At 50.9% G+C, this 21,793-nt stretch overlaps 4 protein-coding genes across 4 annotated transcripts; 2 read left to right on the top strand and 2 right to left on the bottom strand.

Moving 5' to 3' along the window:
- Positions 1–210: 210 nt before the first annotated feature.
- PENARI_c011G04327 (i-AAA protease YME1) lies at positions 211–2,827 on the top strand (the record flags this gene model as incomplete). Its single annotated transcript, XM_022632569.1, has 5 exons — positions 211–234; positions 294–434; positions 485–599; positions 666–2,377; positions 2,432–2,827. The coding sequence occupies 5 exons, from the start codon at positions 211–213 to the stop codon at positions 2,825–2,827; spliced, it is 2,388 nt and encodes a 795-aa protein (XP_022487489.1).
- Positions 2,828–6,300: 3,473 nt separating this feature from the next.
- On the bottom strand, positions 6,301–8,228 carry PENARI_c011G03004 (glycerol kinase; the record flags this gene model as incomplete). Its single annotated transcript, XM_022632542.1, has 4 exons — positions 6,301–6,573; positions 6,626–6,792; positions 6,844–7,838; positions 7,909–8,228. The coding sequence occupies 4 exons, from the start codon at positions 8,226–8,228 to the stop codon at positions 6,301–6,303; spliced, it is 1,755 nt and encodes a 584-aa protein (XP_022487543.1).
- A 1,790-nt stretch (positions 8,229–10,018) lies between these two features.
- Positions 10,019–11,129, bottom strand: PENARI_c011G04890 (DUF3429 domain-containing protein; the record flags this gene model as incomplete). Its single annotated transcript, XM_022632585.1, has 4 exons — positions 10,019–10,441; positions 10,507–10,731; positions 10,803–10,853; positions 10,914–11,129. The coding sequence occupies 4 exons, from the start codon at positions 11,127–11,129 to the stop codon at positions 10,019–10,021; spliced, it is 915 nt and encodes a 304-aa protein (XP_022487501.1).
- A 1,049-nt stretch (positions 11,130–12,178) lies between these two features.
- On the top strand, positions 12,179–21,771 carry PENARI_c011G03070 (membrane morphogenesis protein VPS13; the record flags this gene model as incomplete). The annotated part of the gene is made up of 3 exons (XM_022632543.1): positions 12,179–21,200; positions 21,259–21,675; positions 21,731–21,771. 3 exons carry the CDS (start codon positions 12,179–12,181, stop codon positions 21,769–21,771), a joined length of 9,480 nt encoding a protein of 3,159 aa, XP_022487417.1.
- Between the last annotated feature and the right edge of the window lie 22 nt (positions 21,772–21,793).

The following is a 21,793-nucleotide window of genomic DNA, read 5'->3' as shown; positions in this document are numbered from 1 at the left end:
TTTCGACCACCACGTGATCGCTACGGAGTCCGATTGGGGCAAAGTGGCAATTGCCTTTCGCCGCATCAAACGGCCATCACCTCAACTCTTTCGTCAGCGATGGCATGCTCTTTTATTAGAGTCTAACGAATCTCGACTTTCTACATTTGACTCAGGGGAGCAGACCCTCATCTTCGCACGCGGCCGAGTGCCGCTGTACATCGGACAGTCATGGCTTTCCAAGCCCCGATTCCCGTGAGTGCTGCTTATATCCTATTGCGAATATCCCACTGATGACAGCGATTTACTACCAGAATATTACGGCCGTGACATCGGAGCTCTGGCCCTCAATGTCCAACATCTTAGCCGCTCCCTTCAGACAGATCGGGCGAACTCCGGCGGCCCATGTCAGCGAGCCTCTCCAGCGGAGCTCTGGCAGACCAGAGAATGTGGTGGTACGGCATACTTCTACCCCGTGTGATTTTTCGGATGCTGATGGATATAGACCTCTCAGCGCGTTCCGCTGCCGGATTGCCTGGAAACCGTTTCCATTGACACGTTGAGAGCGGAGGTCATTAGCCGTCCCGCGCAACGTGTATGGTCGTCACTGTTGAGCACAAGTATGTCAACCTCCTCTATCAGAATCCGTTGGAAACATCAAGCTAACCCGGGGTTGCCTGCAACAGACAGCTCACTCCGGACCACATCCTTTGCGCTACCTCGTACTCTCCCCGGTGTCCGTTCCTTTTCGACTCTGTCCCCCTTCCGTCTCAACTCCCTACGCCCAGCCCCGAAGCTTAATGGTGTCTCCAAGCTCCAGCAGCAACGATTCTTGTTCGGAGGATCCGGAGGATCAACGCACTATATGCTAGCCCAGAAGGAGAAGATCGCAAACAACAGTCCCAGCAGCCCCAGTGCCCAGAATGCTTTCTACCAGGCTCTTCTTCGTGCCAACATGCCCGGAATCGTTCTCGAGCGGCACCGAAGTGGTTATTATGCCAGCGATAGCACAACCGATACGTTGCTCCAGCAGGCTCAAGCGCGTGTCGGTGGCGACGGAGCTTTCGCCGGACAACACGGAAACCTTAACCCCGAACAGCTTCAGGCGGTTGGCCAAGCAGTCGCCGCTCGGAGTACTGGCAGTCAAATTGGAATGGCAACTCGGCAAAACGGCACCGGTGCTAAGGAGGCTCCTCTCTACGTTGTGGTTGATGAGTCTCTGGGAAGCACTGTGTTCCGCTGGGTCAAGTTCTTGCTCATCTTCGGCTTCTTCGCTTATATTTCTCTGGTCACGGTCACTATCCTGGTGGAAACCACTGGAGTTCTGAAAAACGTCCGCGGCGCCCAAGACAAGGAAGCCCAGCCCCAACAGCAAACCGCGCGCTTCACTGATGTGCACGGCTGCGACGAGGCTAAGGACGAATTGCAAGAGCTCGTGGAATTCCTCATCAACCCGGAGCGTTTCTCCTCCCTCGGTGGTAAGCTCCCCAAGGGTGTTCTCCTCGTCGGCCCTCCCGGTACTGGAAAGACCCTGCTTGCGCGTGCTGTTGCTGGGGAAGCAGGTGTTCCGTTCTTCTACATGTCTGGATCTGAATTCGACGAAGTCTACGTCGGTGTCGGTGCCAAGCGAGTCCGTGATCTATTTGCTCAGGCTCGTGGCAAGTCTCCCGCTATTATCTTCATCGATGAATTGGATGCGATAGGTGCCAAGCGGAATGAGCGCGATGCTGCCTACGTAAAGCAGACGCTCAACCAGCTTCTCACTGAGCTTGACGGATTCTCACAGAGCAGTGGCGTCATCATTATTGGTGCTACCAACTATCCCCAGCTGCTGGACAAGGCCCTGACTCGCCCTGGTCGATTTGATCGCAAGGTTGTCGTCGATCTGCCGGACGTCCGTGGCCGTATGGACATTCTGAGACACCACATGAAGGAGATCCAATTTGGTCCCGATGTCGACATTGGTGTTATTGCGCGTGGTACTCCCGGCTTCTCTGGTGCTGACCTAGAGAACCTGGTTAACCAGGCTGCGATCCACGCCAGCCGTGACCGCAAGAGCAAGGTTGGCTCCTTCGACTTTGATTATGCCAAGGACAAGATCATGATGGGTGCCGAGGCTCGCAGCCGTGTCATCCAGGACAAGGACAAGCTTTTGACTGCTTACCACGAGGCCGGTCACGCCCTGGTTGCTCACTTCACGTCTTCTTCTACTCCACTTTACAAGATCACCATTGTTCCCCGTGGTATGGCTCTGGGTATCACCCACTTCCTGCCGGAGATGGACACAGTCTCCAGGAACTACACCGAATACTTGGCAGATATTGCCGTCTCCATGGGCGGTAAGGCTGCGGAAGAGCTGGTTTTCGGCCACGACAACGTCACCAGTGGTATCTCAGCTGTAAGTGTCACTGCGTCTTGCCATTCATATCGTCAAATACTAACTCCTTTGTAGGATATCCAAAGCGCCACCGAGACGGCATTCACACTCATCACCCGATTCGGATACTCCAAGAAACTAGGCAATGTCGACCTCTCAACCAACTACGACAGCCTGTCATCCGAAACCAAGCAAGAAATCGAGGGCGAGGTGCGCCGACTTGTAGAGGAAGCCCGTGACCGCGCAACCACCATTCTAACCGAGAGGCGCAACGAACTCGAGCTCCTGACCAAGGCGCTGATCGAGTACGAGACGCTCACAAAGGAGGAGATGGAACAAGTGCTGAGGGGCGAGAAAATCAAGAAGCTAGCGTCATCCCCGAGGGCTCCAGTCAAGCTTCCCGATGCCTTGCAGTCGACCAATATCAACCCATCCACGGCGGCCGGGGGTCCCCCCACTGCCACAGAATAAGCTCTTTGTTTTTCTACTCCCTCTTCCCTTCCTCTCTCCTCTGTGATTGTTTGATTATGTCTTCTTGTTTTCCTGCTGGCTCTACGAAAACCACCTATGCTTTGTGTCTCTATCGTGCATCCCCGGATCGTTCGGGCGTCTTTATTGAAAATACCATTTTTCCTTAGTTCTCTCTTCTACATCTTGTCGCTCAATTTGACGTCTGCAAGTCGGTGTGATTATTTCCTCGCTGTTCTGCCGGATAATGCCATTCTGGCTTGAGCGGATCTGTACTGTACATATTCTCTGTACGTCTATGTCATACATTATTATTGATTGCATCGTCCGATGTAGCTGTAGATCTAGTCTCCCTAGAACGAGGTGGACCTGGAACAGTAATGTCTCGCATTGTATCCCTGTTTCAACCTCTGCGGCTGCTTGGGGCTGTTGGTGTAAGCCAAACTTAATACTTGCGAACTTCCGTTGGATATCATCCGACTCATTGGCATCTTGTATAAAATGAAGTGGGTCGTTGCATATAGAATTGGTTTTACACAGAGGTAGTCTAATTTAGCGCATCCCTGCGGAGTGGAACAATATATTATACACAACCGAGAGCATCACCAACACAACAACATGAATATCCTGTCCGAATGACAATGATCACTCGCACTCTTAAAACTACCAAAGGATCTCACGTTCAATATATAACCCCGCTGCTAACATCCCTGGAATCGAGAACCACCATAAACCATGGAAACAAAGGGACATCAGTCAATTCCCACCATAAAGTCCAACCCCCCCCACCCCCATCGCAATAGGCCCTCCATCAAATCAATCTTTTTTCTTCTCATTCTCCAACGCCTGAAGCGTCTCAAAACCCCTCCAAATCTCAACAACACTCTCTTTAACATAATCTGATACACGTCAATAACCACCCAAAATATCATATCACAGTCATAGAAATACTCACAACAACCAACAACCATCCAAATAAGATTAAAAAAGAAATAATAAAACCAGAAGTAATACCCTTCCGGTCGACAATACGATTCATCCAGCAAGCTGGTGGCATAGTAAAGCACATCACCGTAAACCTGACCGGTCGAGATGATAATTTGCAAAGCATGTCGGATTGGATGTTGTACAGCGATGCAGTACGCAATTAAGAAGGCCAGGGGGCCCCATGCAAACTGGATAGAAGGGTATATTATTAATATGTAGCTCAGGAGTAGTAAGGACGAGGTTATCTTTCCATGTAGAGTGGATGTAGATGTAGATGCACATACCGCAGTAACAGCCTCCATAGAAATCAAAAACGCATCGGACGTCAAATACCGCGAATCAGAAAGCGAGTATTCCTTCCATAACTGGGAAAACAGAGCTTGGCCACCGGCAAGGGTTTTATGGTTGATGACGAAGTGGGCTTCGAAGAATAGGTGGATGAATCCCGCTGTTGATATATGATATATTAGGAGGTTTGATGTTCGGCTATCCATGTTTTCAATGGGGTAATAGGGAACAGGGAGGAGGGAGGAGGGATATAAGTAAATATAGACATACTCAGACACATCCATGTAAACGCAATCCGATCCGACAAGCTCGCTGTCGGCCGTAGACGACCTATGAGGAAGAACGAGGAGCCAAGAACAAACCCCCATTGGAAACCAAAGCGAGTGATTAGTGAAATCACTGTGCTCTCATTGGGAGTATAATGGGGTAGGGTTATCCAGGGTGGATAGTAGTTGTGGGATATCGGGGTTGAATTCATATTGTGGGCTTGTGTATTTCTGTTGTAGCAAGAGAATGGCGGATATGAAATGGTTTCAATTATATGCGTGTGTTTTTACCTCCTTGTCTCTTTATATACATGTAAACATGAAGCTTGGGTTAAGCCAAGACACGACGGAGTCTCGGGGCCCGCGGATGCCGTGGACGGTTGACCCCCGTGCGACAGCCGTGTCAGCCGAGTCAGGCCAGTCTTTTACTTCGAATTGGTAATGACCTTGGACTAATGTTTCTTGGTACTGTGGTGATTTCTTTATGATATGGACAACGCATGATATTCGGGAACTGTGAATCTACTTCACCAACGATACCGGTATAATAAGTGCACTTTGCAAGGGCTAAACTCGGACAGAGGATTAGTTGAAACAAAGGTCCAAGGGGAGGACCTTCACTGTCATCACTTGAAATGGCTAAGAATGACGGCGTCGCACGACGAGACACTGATGTGAACAAGTCAAGCGTTGAGGGTGGGCACTTCTATGCGGGGCCAGTCACCCTCGATTGATAAAGCACGAGGTCATCAGTCTTTATTTTCTAAATTGCCGGGCAATTCCTCATTTTCAATCTCTGGGGGTATTGCGGTATATATAATAGTTCCAAGCAACGTACATTTGCACCATAGAATCGATTTCGAAACCAACAGTTGAGTACTAGTGTTTAAATATAGTAAGGTGGTATGGCACGGGTACACTGTATTAGTTCTTTATCAGATGAAATATAAACATAACCTAACATACAACATGCAGACCCGAGTCCACGGGTCTACATATACCAAAACCCCCAAACCAAAACCTAAGGCCGCAACCGCCAGATATAGAACAAACCCTAAACTCAACCACGGACCCAGAAGTTCAGTCCCAATCTCTGGGTGATGACTTCATCTCCTCCCGAGGCAGTGAAATCATAGTTCCAGAACGAACATGATTCTGCTTCCCCACTGGTATGATGTCATAGCTGATTTTCGCCGATTTCGGGGTTTGAATGGTGATGCCTATTTCAGCTTGTTTCGGGATTATGGGGGTAGAGATGTAATGGATGAGGTTGGGTTAGAGTTGGAGGGAGGGGAGAATGCTTTGTATTTGGGAGATGCTGGTAGGTCATGTTTTGCACTGTCAAGAATATCAGTCGATACATTTTATACAAGTTAGATATAAGGAGTAGATGAACACAGATAGATGATGATTTGGAATGTTTTTGGCTTCATTTTCTCACGGAACGGTAGGTATATACACATGCTAGGCCAACATAACATCATCCGAAGGAAGAGTAGTCAACAGCGTAATGAAAAAGTAAAAAATGAAAATAAAATAAAACTTTCCAGCTCATCCCCTCATATCCACGCTGGAAAAAAAGACGATTCCCATCATAATTCATGAATTGAAGGGAGGAAAGGGGCTGGCGTGATAAACACACGCCTATTAGGACGGACTTTCTAATCAGGGAGGCTCTCTAAATATATATAAAAAATGGAAACGTGGGGTTGTGTCCAGATTTCCCCCCGGAAGAAAGATCGATGATCCGGATTGTCCAAGAGAGGATATGTGCGGTGTCCGATGGTATGGTATGGTCTTGATGAAAACGCCCTCTCTCAAATCTCCCTCGCTTCTCTCACGTATGCGAGTCGTGCGAAGTACGAACTCGGTTCCCAGGGTCGATGACAGACCGGCTTGCGGTGTCGTCTCGATGAATATTTATAGAAATGTTGTTTATTCGTCATCGTCGTGTTCCATGCGGTCTTCGTCGTTCATCCAACCGCGGGACATTTCGACGGCCTTGGACCACTTTTTATACATGCGCCCGCTGGCTTTGGGGGTCATTTGGGGGGTGAAGGAAGCCCGATTGGCGCGGTTCATGTGCTTAAGTTCAGAGAAGTCTTTCCAAATGTCCACGGCGAAGCCGGCGGCGATCGCGGCTCCGAGGGCAGTGGTTTCGTGCATTGAGGGGCGCTCGACGGGGATCTGAATGATATCGGCTTGGGTCTGAACAGAAACAACTTAGCAATGTATAGATGTCGGTGAGATGTATACGTACCTGCATGCAAACGTCGGAATTACTCATGCCGCCATCGACGGCCAATTCCGTCAGACTCTTGCCACTGTCCATTGCCATGGCATCGAGGATAGCTTTTGTTTGGAAACAGGCTGCTTCCATGGTTGCACGGGCAATGTGCCCTTTTTGTGTGTGGGCGGTGATACCCCCTGGAAGACGTTAGCAAATGAATCTTGGAGACGCAGGGAAAATCAACTTACAGATTGTTCCTTGGGCATCATCGATCCAGTAAGGAGCAAAGAGACCACTGAACGCTGTAACGAAAATGCAGCCTCCATTATCAGGTACACTGGCGGCCAAATCACTGACTTTGCGCGAGTCACGGAAAAAGCCGAGGTTGTTCATTAAGAAAGACACACCACTACCCGCCACAGCCACACTGCCTTCCAGTGCATAGACGGGTTTGCGATCCCGACCCAGTTGGAAACCGACAGTGCCTAGCAAGCCGTGTTTTGAGATGACAGGCTTTTCGCCCACATTGTAGAGAAGGAAGCAACCAGTGCCATATGTGTTCTTGGCCATTCCAGGAGTGAATGCACAATGGCCGACCAACGCTGAAGCCTGGTCACCTAAACAACTGGTGATGCGAACACCATCCAAGGGGCCCTCAACGATCCGACCGAAGCCCTCGGGGTCAGCCGAGGGAAGAATTTCTGGGAGACGGATCTTGGTCTTGTCAATGTCGAAGAATTTCAACAACCGATCGTCGTATTTGAGGGTTTCGAGGTTCATGAACATAGTCCGCGAGGCATTGGTCACATCAGTAACCAGACGCTTGTTCTGAGGGCCACCGTTGAGGTTGTAAATGAGCCAGGAATCGACGGTTCCGAATGCAGCCCGACCGTCATCGTATGCGGACTTGACGTCGGGGAGATTGTCGAGCATCCATCGTAGTGTAACCGAGGACGGGTATGTAGAGAGAGGGAGACCGCAAATATTGGCGAGTTCATCCGCGCCGGGCTTGGCCTTGAGTTCACGCACCAGGTTGACAGTGCGGGTGTCGGTCCACGTGATAGCGTTGTGTAGGGGTTCGCCCGTCTCCCAGTCCCAAACCAAGGCGGTCTCTCTTTGACTGGTGATGCCAACGGCTTCGATGTCGGATGCGTCGTGACCAGCGGCAAGGAACGATTTCATGGCTTCTTCCATACAAATGTAGACCGACTCGACCAATTCGTAGGGGTCTTGTTCGTGCCATCTGTGGGGTGCGGGGCAAATTAATCCTGGGGTCTCTGATAGATGTGAAGAAGGGAGAGTTTGACACCTACCCTGGGTGCTCGTGAATCTGACGGAACTCGGTTTGATACTTGGCGACCGGGACGCCTGTGCAGTCGAAAATGATGAATCGAGTACTCGTCGTACCCTGGTCAATGGTACCAATGAATCGGTTCTTCAGATCACCAGGAACCTTATCCTCGTTCTGCAGCAGAGAGCGGTCTCCATCGTCCTGCTGCTTTGGTCGATAATCGAGACTGGGACGTCGAGGACGCCCCTCGTGGGGAGGATGTTCTTCAGAGAGCTCAAAATCACCCGCGGGCTCCGAATCCCCGTCCACGCTATCGTAGTCCAGTTCGAAAGGGTTCCGCATAGTGTATGTGAAATTAAGGCAAAAGTGGGAGAAAGGGCGAGCAAGTTTACGCCAGGATTTAAGGGAGGGGAAGAACTACGAGGTGGCGGTGATATGGGGGGACCACAGCGTTGGCAGAAAAGTGGACCGTGACGTACCGGTGACCGGGCAACTTTGGGTGTAGTTTGGCGGTCACCAAGATGGCGTAGGTAGGAGGTAGAGGTGTAGGAGGTGGAGGTAGAGGTAGAGGTATAGAGGTGAAGAGAGTAGAAGATATGTAAGTTAAAGGAAAAGAAGGGGAAAAATGAAGGGAGCTCTCCCACTTATCCGAAGGGGTGGGCCTAAGGAGGGGAGCCACAAATCCGGTTCGGGGTTTTTTTCTGATCAGAAGACCTCGTCACTCCCCCACTTCTTCTATACCTTCTATACTTAACTTATAATACCCCTTGGGCATCGAGCTATTCCCCCCCTTATATCTATTGAAATTATGCTTATTTCTCCTTTCTTCCTGACTATACTCCAGCTATACTCTGACTCCAACTAGACTCCATGCTATATACTCCATACTATGGCCTCCACATGTAGATCGAACACATGACACGATCCATTTTTGCTTAGTTCTAGAACCCCCCTTATTTTAGACCTTTGCAGATTACTTCCGATTCATGGAGAAATGCTGGAAAAATTAATTATTGATTTTTAGAGTAAGCCGACAGTAGGGCTAGGCGTCCCTAGATTCTAGTCGAGGCCAAGAACATTCGAATGCCCCTGGAAAACGGGAACCCCTCTGCTCCCTACTTCTGGGGTTGATCATACCTAGCATTAATTATCATTACGGTAATACTAACACTGGCATTGGCATTATGTCCAAGGTCTTGGCCTGTTACCTATGATTTGATGACGTTTCCATCACCCCGTACCAGGTTCCCCAGTCTGGAGAACCGGTCTTGCCAATGTTTTCATTGCCCTATAAGAGGCCACTATGGTCTAACGCGTGGAGGGGATCTCTCTGCCAGGGACAGGGACGTGCGAAAGTAGATCACACGAAGACGCAAAAATCCCCACTCGGCGAAAATGGAATTCTACTGGAAAAAGAAAAGAAAGAAAAAGGAATTGAGAAAAGAAATAGTGTCGATCTATGGATTCCAGCATGTTTTCTGGTGGCTTATGTGTACCATGCAGGTGTTCTCGCTCTACCTTCCCGATCCAGTCGGGTATCTCATCTCTATTGTTTGTGTACTTCTTGTGTGCCCGTGGACTTGGACTTGAAGAAAGACTTCGGGCAAGTACCCTTTTCCACCACTATTACTGATTATTACTATACAGGATTGTGACTAGTGTCTTCATAGTCGATCTCTAGTTAAATATTTTCGGCACCCCGTGACCCCCGGGATCCCAGAGGCAGTTATCCTTTTTATTTCCCTCCTTGCTTGGGGGGAATTCGGAGACCCGACGCCGATCTGCGGCAACCCGGTCTCTTGTGACCTGATAGTCGATCATTAATTCTCCCCTTTTCAGGTATTCCTGCAGATGTGCGATTGGGTGCCAAGCACGTGTCGCTCTGTTCTTCGAATATACTTTCCACCTACGAAGATTCCAAGATTGCCTTTACATCTTATCTTAACTTATCTCGTATAGACTCAAAAAAATATAGCGACTCTAGTCTCCAGCTATGGACACTCCAATTAACAAAAGAAAAATTTCAGTGGCCGCCCTAGTGCGTTCTGCGTATATTCTACAGGAAATCACGGGTAATGCAAACAGAGGTTCTGTCTCAGGAGATCGAGCTCCTCACCTTGTCAAAAGGCAATTTAGTCGGTCTCCTCGATCTCGCCACGGCGACGAGCGTCAGCTTCCTCCTTCTCCTTCTTCTGGAGGAAGATCAGAGCGTTGATCTTGTCCTTGATGGAGTGCTCAGAGACCAGGGTCTGCTGGATCTGCTCACGGCCGATCAGGGTGGCAACAATGCTGGCACCGACAACGAAGGTCAGGACGAAGCGGTACATGCCGTACCAGTGGGGAGCACGGCCGGCAGCGGCGGCACGGGCGTCGTTGTAGTACAGGAAGGTGAAGGCGAGGAACTGGCTGATCAGAGCGTACTCAACGGGGAACAGCAGAGTAGGCCAGGCCACAGCGGGGGCGATGACACCGGCAGCGTAGCGGCGGTAGCCGAACTTGCCGCCGTAGCCAGCCCACTCGAGACCCCAGTGGATGGCACCGAGGAAGGAGAGGATCTAACCGCAATGGGTAATTAGCAAATATGCAAACTGAGAGGGGCTAGACTCGGAATTGGACTTACCACGGCACCGTAGCCAACCTGGATGGGCTCCAGCATGTGCAGCATCAGCTCAGCAGACTGGCCGGAGAAGATCAGGCCATCACCGAGAGAGGCGGCGCGGTTGATCTCGTAGGAGAGGTAGACGGTCTGCAGAGAGGTGGCCACGTAGGGGACCACACCGGCCAGACCAAGGTAGAGAGCCTCCTTGGGGACGTGGCTCAGGCTGAAGGTCTCGCCGATAATTTTCTATACTCGCACAATCAGCATCCGTCCTAGGTTCAATGGTCGTCGCTTGATATGATTTGAAAAGTACGTACCGCTTCGGAACGCATACCCGCCATCACATCGATATCATCCTCATCCTTGCCCTATCATGTCATTAGCCATTGAATCCCCTTGCGTATCACAATTCATATCCAAGTTCTTACTTGGGCGGAGGAAGAAGAGAACCGCACGAGAGCGGTGGTAACGGGCTTGTGGGCAGCAAGCGCGAAGCTCGGCGCGGAAGGACGGATCGCATTGCGGGCAGACGAGGTCATCTGAGCCTTGAAGATCTGGTTGCTCAGAGAAGAGCGAGCCACGGAGGCATTGGAGCTCGAGAGGGCGCGGAGCGCAGAGCGGGCAGCGAAGTTGCGGTACAGCATGGCGGGGATACAGCTTTTCGTGGTCGTCGGGTTAGCAAGATCGGAGAAGAAAAGCCTCGGGTCCGGCCGGATTGCAGGATCAACCCACCCAATTGGACTTTAAAAAAGCTGGCAAGGGGTTTTGAGAGTGGAGATGAGGGTATACACCCGGAAAATGACTTGGTCTCAAAGTCGAGGGCGTGGGTTTTCCGGGAGGGAGCAAATAAGAATATCCAGAAATGAAGTGACCGAGTGATGAGGTGTGGTCTGCTTTCGGGCGGACCGTAGCGACCCGAACTGCAAAGATAATGGCCTGAGGCAGACACCCGGGGCTCCGTGCTGATACACGTGACCTGACAGCACGGGGGGCTGCGCCCTAGCTGACTCAGCAAAAGTTGGCAGGGAATCTACGTCACCTTTGGGGTAAACAAGTGTATCCATCAGTACAGTACGAGTAGGGGGTTGCTGTTGCTACATCTATGAATTGCATATTTCAGGCAGTAGGCTGCAGGGAAATGAGTATTGGCCCCCGATTAGTACTAAGAGCTGGAATGCCTGAGTATTGCGTATCATCAAGTACTATGGCAGGGCGGAAATCATAGCCGTGGTTGGCGTAACTAGCTGTACCCCGTCTGTATCGAGTACCTCCTCCATACCTTTGCGTAACGGATAGCACCTTTCCTCTCAACGGGCCATTGGCGTTGGATACCCAACCTCATTCTCTTAATTTAGCGCTGGTCCTCTTATCACATTCGATTAATTTACCTGACCCACGATTCATTCCATACCGATCACTTCTCTCTTCTTGGAGGGGTTTGTTCCTCGGTATCGCGTGCCCAGCCCGCTCTGGATGGCTTGATTGTCCCCCGTGTGCCAGGGTTCTCAACAGTGACGACGTAAGGACCTCACCGATGAGACCAACTCCCCGCCAACTTGAATTCGTTACTAACTCTCCAGCTACCCTAGATCTCAGACTGTCATCAAATCCCCGACTCACGCCATTGAACCGACATCCGCGCCGGCCATAGTGCCAATCCACCGGGCCCGGTCTACGGCCGCACGCCGCAACCATGTTGGAAGGAGTAGTCGCTAACCTGCTCAACCGGTTCCTGGGGATATACGTTAAGAACTTTGACGCAAAGCAGCTCAACATTGGAATCTGGTCGGGCGACGTCAAACTACGGAATCTCGAGCTGCGCCGCGAAGCCCTTGACCAGCTACACCTTCCTCTAAACGTCGTCGAAGGTCATCTCGGCGAGCTCACATTATCGATCCCCTGGTCTAATCTACAAGGAAAGCCGGTGAAGGTCGATATCGAAGATGTCTATTTGCTTGCAGCGCCAAGAGAGGATGCGGACTACGATCCGGAGGAGGAAGAAAGGAGAGCGAATGTTCTGAAGATGGAACGGATCGAGAGTGCTGAACTCCTGCGTGAGCGCAATGCGGAAGGCATGAGCCAGGAGGAGCAGCGCCGGAACCAGAGCTTCACGCAGAGCATGATCACGGCTGTGGTGGATAATCTGCAGATTTCCATCAAGAATGTGCATTTCCGTTACGAAGACTCTATCGCTTCACCTGGACACCCGTTCGCCGTCGGCTTGACCTTGAAGGAGCTCAGTGCTGTCAGCACAGACGGAGATTGGAACCCGACTTTTATCCAATCAGACTCCAGTGTCACACATAAGCTGGCTGTCCTTGGAGCGCTGTCCGTGTATTGGAATACAGATGCCACACTCCTGGGAACCGGACGAGGCTCTGATATCGGTGCAGAAGCTCAAGGCATCAGCCACGAAGAATTAATGGAGAAGCTCAGAACTGCGATTGACGCGGACGAAGGAAATCAGTTCATGCTTCGTCCCGTAAGTGGGCGTGCTGGTCTTGAAATGGACAAATCGGGCAAATATGACCGTCCTGCCATCAAAGCGCGATTGCTCTTCGACGAGCTGGGTTTCGTCCTGGATGACAATCAATATCGTGATGCGCTGATGCTGGTCGACCTCTTCCATTACTTCATTCGCCATCAAGAGTACAAGAAGATCCAGCCCAAGGTCTCACCAAAGGAAAATCCCCGTGCTTGGATGAGATTTGCCGGTGAAGCTGTGCTCAGCAAGATCCACGAGCGCAACAGACGCTGGACCTGGGACTACATTAAGGAACGCCGGGATGACCGTATCGCATACATCGCCCTATTCAAAAAGAAAAAGAAGGAAGAACCCTTCACACCAGATGAAAGCAAGGAAATGGAGAGACTTGAGACGAAGCTCAGCTACGAGGATATCCGCTTCTGGCGATCACTTGCACGCAATCAATTACGGAAAGAGAACGTAGGCGTCAAGAAACCTGCGGCACAACAATCATGGTCTGAATGGTTCTGGGGCGCCAAGAAGGAGGAGTCTGAGGAGGCCGCTATGACCGATGAACAACGACAGGAGTTGTACAACGCCATCGATTGGGACGAAAAGAAAGCCATCGCCGAAAGCGTTGACGTCCCCCGTGAATGGGTTAAGCTTCAGGTCAACTGGAGTCTGAGGGCTGGCAGTTTCACCCTCAAACGGGACCCCCATGGCGCGGCCAATGAAGTCATGAAGCTAGTATTCGACAATTTCCGAGCCAAAGCTCTTCAACGCCCTGATTCCTATCTGCTTGATGTAGACCTTGGAGGATTGAAGATGTACGATGGTACCACCGCTGGAACTCTCTATCCCCAGATTGTCAAGGTCAAAGATTCTCTCCCCGAACCAAAAGTACAGGAGGCAAGTGAAGAAGACGACGACCTTGCTTCGCAAGCAAGTGCGGATGATCTCGATGAAGACAGCCTGTTCCATCTGCAGCTTGAGAAAAACCCACTCGACAGCGATGCAGATTCAGCGGTAAAAGTCAAGCTCAAGAGTATTGAGGTTATTTACAACCCCAGGTTCCTTGTCGGCATTGTCAAATTCTTCGAGCCACCTGAACGTCATATGGAGTCTATTGGTGCTCTTCTAGACACTGCAGGGGCCACTGTCGAAGGACTGCGACAGCAAACTCGGGCCGGTTTGGAGTTTGCTCTTGAAGAGCACAAGAAGGTTGACGCGCAGTTTGACATTCATGCGCCCTTGATCATTGTCCCAGAAAGCATCACTCAACCAAGTTCACTTTGCTTGATTATCGACGCAGGTCACGCTAGTGTCAACAGCGAACTGGTCGACCGTCAGGCCATGCGAGACCTCCAGTCCAAGCAGAAACGGCAATACGAAGAGGAAGACTACAAGCAACTCGAACATCTCCTGTACGATCGATTCCTAATCAAACTGGATTCCACGCAAGTCCTCATTGGACCTGGCGTTGATTCAACCAAAGCGCAGCTTAACACCAATGTCGAATCCAGAAACTTCCATATCATCGACCGCATCAATGTGGATTTCGCCCTGGAAATGTGTATCGTGCCGAAGGTGACCCAGCTTACCCGAACACGTATTTCTGGACATCTGCCAGAACTACATGCATCAATGTCAGATACCAAATACAAGGGCCTGATGAAACTGATCGATATTGCAATCCCGCAATTCGATGCAGGCAACACTTCCTCGGATTCAAAGACTGCAGCCGCAGGCAAGGAAGATGCAGCCACACGAGCTAGATCAGCATCTTTCCATTCGTCGGCTCTTCGAGATCTTCCTGTTGTTGATGATGACGACGAAGCTGAAATGGCGATTGAGCAGTCCAAGAAGACTGTGGACGCTCCTACCAACATCCATCGCCGAGACTTCGAATTCAAGTTCACTGTTGGTCGTCTTCGTGGTTCGCTCTCTCGCTCTGACCCCCATGATCCACAAAAGGATCATTTGCTGGTTGAGTTGGTTGCTGAAGGGTTCGAGTTGGACTTCTACATGCGTCCTTATGACATGGTTGCTGAAGTTGTCCTGAAGTCATTGAGCGTAGATGATTACATCGAAGAGAATCCTGTCCCTGAGTTCAAGAGAATCATCTCGTCGAAGGGCTTTGATGCCGACGAAGACAAGGATCTCTTCCTGCTGAAGATGGTGCGGGTCAAGCCTGAGTCTCCTGAGTTCGAATCAACGTACGAAGGTGTCGCCATGAACCTTGACATATCGGTTTCAACCATTAACCTTGTCGTGACGAGAAAAACCCTTCTCACGCTGTTGGACTTCATCTTGCTTACGTTCACGAATCCTCAACAACCGGCCAGCCAAAGCCTGGAAACTGACAAGATCATCGAGGGGACACCCGAAGTGGAAGAAAAACCCCAGCCGGCTGGGAAACTTCGCATCAGGGCTAACCTGAAGAGTATTGCACTCATCCTCAACAACGATGGAGTCCGCTTGGCAACCTTGAGTCTACATACGGCCGATGTTGGAATTTTCCTTGTGGGTGCCTCTATGCTCATCCAGTCTCGGATCGGCAGTTTGACCCTGGTCGACGATGTCAATCTGGGCGCTGCAGAGGATTCTGATATTCGGCGCCTCCTGACAATTGAAGGAGATAACTTCGCCGACTTCAAGTATCAGACCTTTGATCCTGAAAGCGACACCTACCCTGGCTATGATTCGGAGGTCTATCTGCGGTCTGGTTCAATCAAGATCAATTTCTTGGAGGAGCCTTACCGGAAGATCATCAACTTCCTTGTTAAGTTCGGCAAAATGCAAGCCATTTTCAATGCTGCTCGCCAGGCTGCTGCCCAACAGGCCAATTCGTTGCAAGAGAACGCTTCGCGGATGAGACTCGATGTTGTTGTCAAGACTCCGATTGTGGTCTTCCCACGTGTGATGATGGATGATCGCCCTCGCGACACGATCACTGCTCACCTTGGTGAGATCTATGCCAAGAATGAGTTTATCCCTATGGACGAAGGAAAGGACAGCCCTGCAGTCAACGTGATCTCTACCGGTGTTCGAAACATCCGCCTTACCTCTAAATTCCATTTCGAAGATGGCACAGCTGAAGAGCTTGAGATGATCCAAAAGGTCAATCTCGAGTTCAGTATCTGCTACTTGGAGCACCAAGCGAACAACCCACGCCCGGATATGGAAATCGAGGGTTCTCTCTCCCCGATCAATCTTCGAATCTCCCAGAGCCAGCTTAAATTCTTGCTGGAATTGTCCAAGACGATACCGGGTGCCTTTGCCACGGATGCCGAGCAACAAGAACTTGAGGCTATGGAGTCTCTGCCCTCTTCGGTGACTGAACCCACGAGGGAGGCTACTTCGAAGGTCGTCCAGACACTGCAGAGTCCGGAGGGAACATCCACCGACGACGATGAGAACAAAGAGACTTGGGTCCGACTGGACATGATCTTCAAGGTCGACAGCGTTGGGTTGGAGCTTATCCTTGCAAATGACAACCAGCCCGTGGGCCGCCTGGAGGACTCGAGTCTATCCAAGTTCTCCCTCAATGATACCAGAGTCAAGCTGCGTATGTTGACAGATGGATCATTGGAGTCGGAGCTCCTCATCCATTCATTCTCTATCCGCGATAGCCGCAAGCAGGATTCCAACAAGTTCAGAAACATCATGTCTTTGATCAACAACGATGTCCAGCAGCAGTTCATGGCGAGCGTCTCCATGTCTCCAGGACCAGAAAAGCATCTCATTGCCATGTTGACAATTGACAGTCCCCGCATCATGTTTGCCTTGGATTATCTGTCAGCCTTGCAGTCATTCAGCCAATCTGCATTTGCCTCCGAAGAGCCAGTAGAGGTCGTGGAGGAAGAGAGCGAGACCCCCGAGGAGTCAGAAACAGGTTCCGTTACCGCTGCCAGCTCTGATAAGGCTATAACTGAGGCTCCATCCGGTGAGGCTGCAGGGGCGTCAATGACCGTGTCGTTCCGGGTAAACCTTGTCGATGCCCAAGTGATCATGGTCGCCAATCCTACCATCCCCCACTCTGAGGCTATCGTTCTTGGTACCAAGGAGGTCCTTATCTCCCATCAAAATGTCTCAACTTTACAGATTCAGAAGGTAGGCATGTTCTTGTGCCGCATGGATAAGTTTGAGACGTCTCGTCTCCGAATTCTTGATGACTTCACGCTTGAAATGTCTGTCGATAGCCGAGCGCAAGAAAAGGGATCTGCCTTGACATCTATTGAAGTGCATCTTGAGCCTTTGGTTCTTCGCTTGTCTTTGCGTGATATCCTGATGGCAATTCAAATTGTCAACAAGGCTTCCGAGATGAGGGCTCAGAATGCCCAGCAGGCCGAAGGCGGAGAGGTGAAGAAGATCCCCGACGCCAAGAGCACTAGAGCGCGCTCTGTTAGTAAAACGTCCATGACTGTTGCCAATAGGGCTCGGCGTCTGAGCCAATCTGGCGGACACCACGATCAAACAGCTACACCACGGAGCTCGGTTGTCCTCAAGCGGGAAGAGTTGTCTGCCAAGATTGACGGTGTTCGAGTCATTCTGATTGGCGACCTCCATGATCTACCTTTGCTAGACTGGAGCGTCAAGAAATTCAACGTTGACGTGCGCGACTGGTCGTCCACTTTGAACGCTGATACTAACTTCGAGACGTTCTTGAATGTTTACAACTTCTCGAAGTCAGCCTGGGAGCCGTTGATCGAGCCCTGGCAACTTGGATTCCACGTGGCCAAGGAGGTCAACCCGGATATCTTCTCTATCGATGCATACTCCCACAAGACTATGGAGCTCACCGTGACATCTGCTACCATTGCGCTTGCCTCGAAATCATTCCAGTTCCTTTCTACCGTCGAGGATGTGCTTTCCAAGCCAAGAGGCGCCGATGCCCCATACAGAATCCGCAACTACACTGGCTTTGACCTCAGAGTTTGGGCCGATGTTAGTGCTGGAGAGGATGGACCGGCGGCGAAGTTGAGCGACGGAGAGGAATCGCCCTGGCGATTTGAAGACTCCACAGCTATCCGTGAGACACTGACGCCAGAAGGCCACGGTGGAGTGGTTGGTGTCAAGCTGGAGGGAAGTGGATTCGATAGCGTCAGCCGCATTCCTGTCGTTCGCGAAGGCGAGACAGTGTATGCCCTCAAGCCGAAGCAAGAGAATGTCCTTCACCGCCTGCTCGTGGAGGTCAAACTAGGACAAGATAACGTCAAGTATATCACCTTCCGCTCGCCGCTTCTTATCGAGAACAACACACAGATCCCCGTCGAACTGGGTGTCTTCAGCCCTGGAGAAGGCCACTTGTTGAAGATTGAGAAGATCCTGCCGGGCGATGCTCGACCAGCACCTGTTGGATCAGCTTACCTTCATTCCGTCGTTATTCGACCTGATCAGGGCTTCGGCTATGATTGGTCAAATGAGCAACTGTTCTGGAAAGACCTCATTCGTCGACCCACGCGAACTGTGAAGTGTGTCAGTGAGAGTGGACAACAGGCCCCGCCATTCTACTTCCAAGTCAATGCCACCTTTGACAGCAAGGACTCGCTTACTGGAGTGTATCCCTACATGAGGGTCCGAATCTTTGCTCCTGTGGAGATCCAGAACCTTCTGCCGTACGATTTCAAGTACCGCATCTATGACAAGAATACAAAGAAGGATTGGACAAACTTCCTGAGAAAGGGTGGAGTGAGCCCGGTCCACGTTGTTGAACTGTCCCACCTTCTCTTGCTCAGCATTGATTTGGAGGATACAGTCTTCCGACAGAGCGAATTTGCCATTGTCAATGGCAATGCCCAGGACTACCGCAGGGAGCATACCTTGTCTCTTAAGGATGAACGAGGTCTTCAGCTGAAGTTGCAGCTTCACTACTTCAACATCCCCAACAGTGGCGGTGCTTTCAAGGTTTCTGTGTACAGTCCATACCTTGTTCTGAACAAGACTGGTCTTCCTATGGACATCCAGAGCAAGGCATTCCTCCAGTCTGCGAGAAATGCAGCGGGCCAAGGGCTCAGAGTCGACCCCAGAGAGGGCGGCCGTGCTCTGCCATACATGTACTCCTATGCCAACGAGGACCAGAGAAACCGATCTATCATGAAGGTCGGCGACTCCGCATGGAGCAAGCCCCAGAGTTTCGAGGCTATTGGTAGTACGTTCGAGGTCGTCTTCCCTGACCGCCAAGGCAGATCTGAGTTCCATGCCGGTGTCTCTGTTGCCGAAGGCGAGGGCAAGTACAAGATGACCAAGGTGGTTACCCTCGCACCGCGCTTCATTCTGAAGAGCAAGCTCAATGAGGATCTCTTGGTGCGCGAGCCGGGTTCGTCCAACGTTCTCCAGATCCAGAGTGGGGAGTTGGTTCCACTTCACTTCCTTCGTCAAGTCGCAGAGAAGCAGCTTTGCCTCTGTTTCCCAGGCGTCAACAACCAGTGGTCTTCTCCATTCAATATCGCAGACGTTGGCACCGTTCACGTCAAGTTGGCTAAGGCAAATCAGCGCCAGAAGCTGATCAAGGCCGATATCATCATGGAAGGAGCGACTCTCTTCCTGCACTTCAGTTTCGAGTCTCGTAACTGGCCTTTCTCGATGCGCAACGAAAGTGACACCGAATTCATCTTCTACCAAGCCAATCCCAACGTGGAAGATGATGAAGATGACCAGACTAGCGGCTGGAGACCGATTCGGTACCGCATTCCTCCGCGCAGTATCATGCCATATGCATGGGACTACCCAGCGACGAAGAACAAGTCGCTTGTGTTGACCTGCCAGGGCAAAGAACGACACATCAAACTTGCTGAGATCGGAAATCTGATCCCAATGCGGATTCCACCATCACAGCCTGGTGGATACCAGAAAATCATTGACATCAACATTGCGGCCGATGGTCCCACTCAGACTCTCGTGTTGTCCAACTTTAAGCCATCAAAGAGTATGTACAAGCAACAAAGAGGGCAGTCCTCACAGACAGGCACCGGCACCGGATTCGAGGTCAAGGAAATGAACTCGGATGTCAATTTCAAGGCCCAGCTTCGTCTTGGTGGAATTGGTATCTCTTTGATCAACCAGAACCTGAAGGAGCTGCTCTATCTCACTTTCCGTGAGATTGAGATCAAGTTCAGGGAATCGAAATTGTACCAAACTCTCAACACTACCATCAAGTGGATCCAGATCGATAACCAGCTCTACGGCGGTATCTTCCCCATCTTGCTTTACCCCAGTGTTGTTCCAAAGACTGGCAAGGAAATGGAGGCACACCCGATCTTCCATACAATGGTGACTAGGGTCAAGGACGACTCCTATGGTGTTCTGTATATCAAGTACGCCACTCTGCTCTTGCAGCAAATGACTCTGGAGCTGGATGAAGACTTCGTCTTTGCCATGCTTGACTTTGTCAAGATCCCCGGTGCGTCGTGGACCGAAGAGCAAGAGGGCACACTGTGCGACGAAGACCTCAATATCCCAGAGCCTCAACAGGCAGACAACGGTCAAGATGTGTACTTCGAGCTTCTTCATCTTCAGCCTATGCAAATGGACATTTCGTTCATGCGCACTGAGCGCGTCAACGTGGAGGATGCCATGCAGCCTTCCAACCCATTGATGTTCTTTGTCAACGTCATGACAATGTCAATGGGCAATGTCAACGATGCCCCTGTTCGACTCAATGCCCTGATGCTCGAGAATGCCCGCGTTTCCTTCCCCAGACTGGTCGGCAACATCCGCGCGCACTACACTCAAGAATTCCTCCGCCAGATCCATATCATTCTCGGCTCAGCTGATTTCCTGGGTAACCCTGTCGGTTTGTTCAACAACGTCAGTTCCGGTGTTGCTGCCATCTTCTATGAGCCATACCAGGGTCTGGTCATGACGGATCGACCCCAAGAGCTTGGGATTGGTATCGCCAAGGGTGCCACAAGCTTCTTCAAGAAATCTGTCTTCGGTTTCTCTGATAGTATGGCTAAGCTCACTGGAAGTATGTCCAAGGGTCTCGCAGCTGCTACCCTTGATAAGGAGTTCCAGACCCAACGACGGATGTCCAAGGTCCGCAATCGTCCTAAACACGCGCTGTACGGAATCACGGCCGGTGGAAATGCATTCGCAACCAGCTTGGCCAGTGGTATCGGCGGTCTGGCGCGCCACCCATTGCAGGGCGCCGAGAAGGAAGGTATTCAAGGATTCTTCAAGGGCGTTGGAAAGGGTGTTCTTGGACTTGCCACCAAGCCAGCAATTGGCGCTTTCGACCTTGCTTCTAGTATGTTAAAGCACATTTTCTTCCTGTAATATTCACAGCTAACATGTCTTCTTCGCAGATCTTGCCGAAGGCGTGCGCAACACCACAACCGTCTTCGATGCAGAGGGTCTTGATCGCGTTCGACTGACCCGTTTCATTGGCACTGACGGTATCGTCCGCCCGTACTCCCAGCGGGAAGCTCTCGGTCAATTCTGGCTGAAGACAACCGACGATGGCAAATACTTCAACGAGGACTACATCGCCCACCTGGAACTTCCTGGCCGGGACATGCTGGTCCTATTGACGTACGCGCGTATCATGCTCGTTCGCACAAAGAAGCTCTACACAGAGTGGGATATTCGCCTCACAGACATCCAGACCATTTCCAAGGAGCGGACGGGAATGAGCATTACTCTCAAAGGTGGTGCGAATGGGCCTTTCATCCCCGTGCAGGACGAGAGTTCGCGCAACTGGCTGTATAGGCAAATTGCTGTCGGTGAGTGCTCTTAAACCTATATTGGATCTATGATTCAAGCTAACTGACCTTCTAGCGGTCAATGCTTTCAACGAGAAGTATAATGCCAGGGGATAGAGAATGAGAGGTATCCCCAAAA

Source organism: Penicillium arizonense (assembly GCF_001773325.1).
Source record: "Penicillium arizonense strain CBS 141311 chromosome Unknown PENARI_contig011, whole genome shotgun sequence".
NCBI lineage: Eukaryota > Fungi > Ascomycota > Eurotiomycetes > Eurotiales > Aspergillaceae > Penicillium > Penicillium arizonense.
The sequence above is the reverse complement of the archived record's forward strand: the minus strand, read 5'-3'. Positions and strand labels throughout refer to the sequence as shown.